At 36.3% G+C, this 3,884-nt stretch overlaps 1 protein-coding gene across 1 annotated transcript; it reads left to right on the top strand.

Moving 5' to 3' along the window:
- Nucleotides 1–758: 758 nt before the first annotated feature.
- LOC132188510 (zinc finger protein 7-like) lies at nt 759–1,770 on the top strand. The gene has a single exon (XM_059602990.1). The coding sequence runs from the start codon at nt 1,050–1,052 to the stop codon at nt 1,641–1,643; it is 594 nt and encodes a 197-aa protein (XP_059458973.1). The 5' UTR covers nt 759–1,049; the 3' UTR covers nt 1,644–1,770.
- The last annotated feature ends 2,114 nt before the right edge of the window (nt 1,771–3,884 follow it).

Raw genomic sequence — 3,884 nt, 5'->3', positions numbered from 1 at the left:
CCCCCCCCCCCCCCCCCGAAGTCCTCAAAATACTTGCTTTATTAACATCAAATAACAGCCTCTCCCCTCACTCCACTATCTTCCTTGAAGCTTATCATCTATTACTCATTGTAAACAAAGGTTTTCTTTTGCTTGCAGACTAATCATAAGTGAGATAATCAGTGAATACTTAATAATTTTTTTCTCTGCTTTTGCTAGGCAGATAGACAATTAAACGACATCAACCTTACCATATCGGTCGTTAATGCCTTTAATTTCCTTTCACTCTCTCTTCATGTGTCTAAGCTGTGGCTCTAAACAAATAAACCAAACATTTGCCAGAGGCCCAGAACTAGTATGATGCTCAATATTTAGGAGCATGACACATCCAAGGGGTGGTCCATTATATGCAGAGCAGCATATATGGGGGTGTTTCAAAACTGCAGAATGGAGCGAATAGGATATAAAGAGTATTGTGCTTGGTTGGGAGTCATGTCAATCCAATCAAGCTACATCAATTCATATGCTATACAATTTACATAACCCGAAAAAGGGTCCATCACATTTTAGACTGATATATTTATTAAGTTCACAAGGGTTTCGAAGTAGTTTATCTGGTCTAGTCAGCAGTTAATGTTATATATTTTAGAATGGAAGAAAAAGAAGGGGGTGAAACGATAATTTTGCTTTCTTTCTTTGTTCATTGTGACTATAAGTGGCATTGTCAACGTTAAAGTGCTGTTCTATATCAATGTAAATAGAATCCTGTAGTTGATGCTTACAAGAGAGGTGAAAGAAAATCTCATGAGGGAATCCTAAGCTTTATATGAGCAACAACATCAGACGACATAAGCATTTTCCCCAGAAAAATTATGCATCAAAGGGTGGGAGCACCAAAGATAATTGAGATGAAACCCAATAATCCACTGCCCCTCCCTCCCTCTTTATGCCTCTCTTTCTCCTTGGATTATCCCTATTAAAGAGCAAGCACCCCACTTATTCAAGCCTCTGCAGCACAAAATTCTCATTAATTAACCATCTAGCTAAATTGGAAGTGTTGCCTTGCTGCTATGACTTCCCAGAGGGAGGAGGAAGAGGCAAACAAGATATCAAATAACAACCACGATGCAGAAACCAAGACAAGTGAAAATGAAGAAATAGGTTCGGGAGACGATAACTTGGGGGAATGGTTGAGTTTAGGCCTCAACAGAAACGAGTCCTTCACAGTTGGAGACTCTGATTCCCAATCAAAGCCTGCCAGTAACAAGGTTTTCTCTTGCAACTTCTGCAAGAGGAAGTTTTTCAGTTCACAAGCATTGGGTGGTCACCAAAACGCGCACAAAAGAGAAAGAGGAGCTGCAAAAAGGTACCAGACTCACAAGATGATGATGACAACAACAGGGTTTCCCTTCACGCCTCGATCACTGGGGGTCCAGCCCCACTCGGTCGCTCGCAAGCCGAGTAGTCAAGGGTCTGCCATGGTAGCGCGATTTGGTGATGCCAATGCAGGATTTGGGATGGCATCGACACCGTTCATGCTAGAAGAAGCAATGGATTTGATTTGGCCAGGAAGCTTTCGCATGGACAAGTTGCCTGCAGAGCAATCATCAGATGATCATCATCATCATGTACATAATAAGCTTGACTTGAATCTTCGGCTGTGATATAATATATTTACTTTTATCCTTCTATTCGTGTTTCAATTTATGTTAATGTCCTTTAATCCCATCCGTGTAATATGTTTCTTATGCTCATCCTTCAAATAAATCAAATATACTAACTAATTAGGTGCATGTATGGGCTTCATCTAAATTGAAATGGAGTGAGATACTACTACTGAAGGATTCTCGCCATGCCTTTTGCATCCTAGCTAGAGATCTTAGACTAAATATTGGGAGTTGCTGCAAGTGAAAAGGTATCACACTTTTTTTTCTTTTTTTTTTTTCTTTTTCTTTTGGGTATGTAGAATTATATGTCACCAATTCATATAATTATATGTAGAATTAATCATCATAATGAGATTGACAATTCATTAATAAATGACACTGATTTGGCTTAGGTGCTGTAAAAAAATATTTACGGTATATGTGCTGTATTTTTTTCGACAGTCTAAATTTAATTTCTTTCTCTTTCTTATGAAATTCTTGTAATTAAATCAGAACCGTTGAAAAAATTACAGTATGCTCTCTATCGGACATAAGCCACATCCAAATGACATTGAACCTGAGATGAGAGATGCTAGTGCAATACGCACTCTCATGAGTCATGACTTCCTGCGGTTAGATTTGTAAGTAGCCCCTAGGGTTAGAACTACCCCTAGTCCCTCTTGAAATTTTTAAAAAGCCTAAAAGCTTTTCAAAATGCTTTTATTATTATTATTATTATTATTTTATGGATTGGAACCCCCCAATAAGAAATCCTTCCTTCTTTTTTTTTTTTCTTTTTTTTTTTTTCTAATATTTTGCCCCCCTCATCTAAAATTTTGATTCCTGAATGGTCCTCCCAAAATTTGAGAAGTTGCAATGTTCCCCAAACTATTTAATCCCTTCACATTACCCGATTTGTTAGGGTTTTTTTAAATACTACTGCATCTAATCAACCATTAAAAAAAACACACACACACACCATGGGAGGTGACCCACTGCATTGCCATGGGTACTGTCCATGACCAGGGAAGACCTTAAATTTAAGAATAATTGCATTTTCATTTATGATAGAGGCTTACTTCACACGTGAGTCACATGATGCGTTTGTCGGCCAAATTAATAGAAAATTCTAATGGCAGGGGTTTAAGTGAAAAGACTTTAACTCAAAGTTTAGAAGACATTATAATTGATTGTAAGTTTTAGGAAGTAATTAAGTGTAGGTTTTATCTTCTTCTTTTTCTTTTTTTTTTTCCTTTTTTGCGAAAAAAATAAAAGAATATATTTGGGCCAAGTATATTTCAATGGGCTCTGGTCCAATCACCATTATCCCAAGTCAACCCAACGACCAACAACAGAGTTGGGCCCCCATGATCCGTGAAGAAAAGAAGAAAAAAGAGTTGGGGCACATGAACTTACGAGCTCTTCACAGACCCGACGTTTGAGGGTCACTCTGTCTGCCCCCACTTTCCTAAGGGGTTCTTTTAATTATTATTTTTTCCCCTTTTCTTCCTTAATTATTCATATTTTTGCTACAATGTTATTTTCATGTTAAAACGAGACCATGGTTTTCAAGCTCGTGGAATTATTTCAGTCCATCTGCCTGCTGATAAATTATGTAAAATCACCATCTAAGATTGACAGTTCATCATGATTATCATAATATTGACAATTCATTAATAAAATAAGGACTCTGCTCCTCTTTGTAAGGAAAAAGCCAGGATTCATCGCTTTTGTAGGTCATCATATATAGCTTTTGATTTATTGAGAGAGAGAGAGAGAGAGCAAAATATGGGTACTTTTACGTAGCTTATTCTTTTTTTCCTTCTTATACCAAAATGAGTGATTATTATATATCAGAAGCGGCCCTCGATCACTACAAGCTTAAAATCATAAGAATGAGTGGATTTACTTATGCTATAATATTAATTAAGTTAAATCACTATTTATCTCAAGTTAAATCAACACTTATTTTAAGAGAGATAAATGGTAATTTAAGCCTTCATCTATATATATAATAGCAATTTGCTACAAAGGTTAGGCTTGGCAGCCCCATTTTTTGACAAACTATATTGATACATATGTCCAATATTCTCTTACATCAATGTTTTTTTTTTTTTTTAAATATATATATAAGTAAATTAAAATTTGAGAGGAATAGACAAGAGGTCCATTATTAAATCAAACTCGGTTACCCATTATGAGGGGAACAAAAATATATGAAGCAGAAAACACAATAGGTAGGGCATGAAACATATATAT

The sequence above is a fragment of the Corylus avellana genome, chromosome ca7 (genome assembly GCF_901000735.1).
Source record: "Corylus avellana chromosome ca7, CavTom2PMs-1.0".
Taxonomy (NCBI): Eukaryota; Viridiplantae; Streptophyta; class Magnoliopsida; order Fagales; family Betulaceae; genus Corylus; species Corylus avellana.
Note: the sequence above shows the minus strand (reverse complement) of the source record. Positions and strands in the feature narration are given on the sequence as shown.

Excerpts from the sequence above, each read along its gene's own strand:
- LOC132188510 (XM_059602990.1), top strand. The coding sequence starts at position 1,050 with ATGACTTCCCAGAGGGAGGAGGAAGAGGCAAACAAGATATCAAATAAC.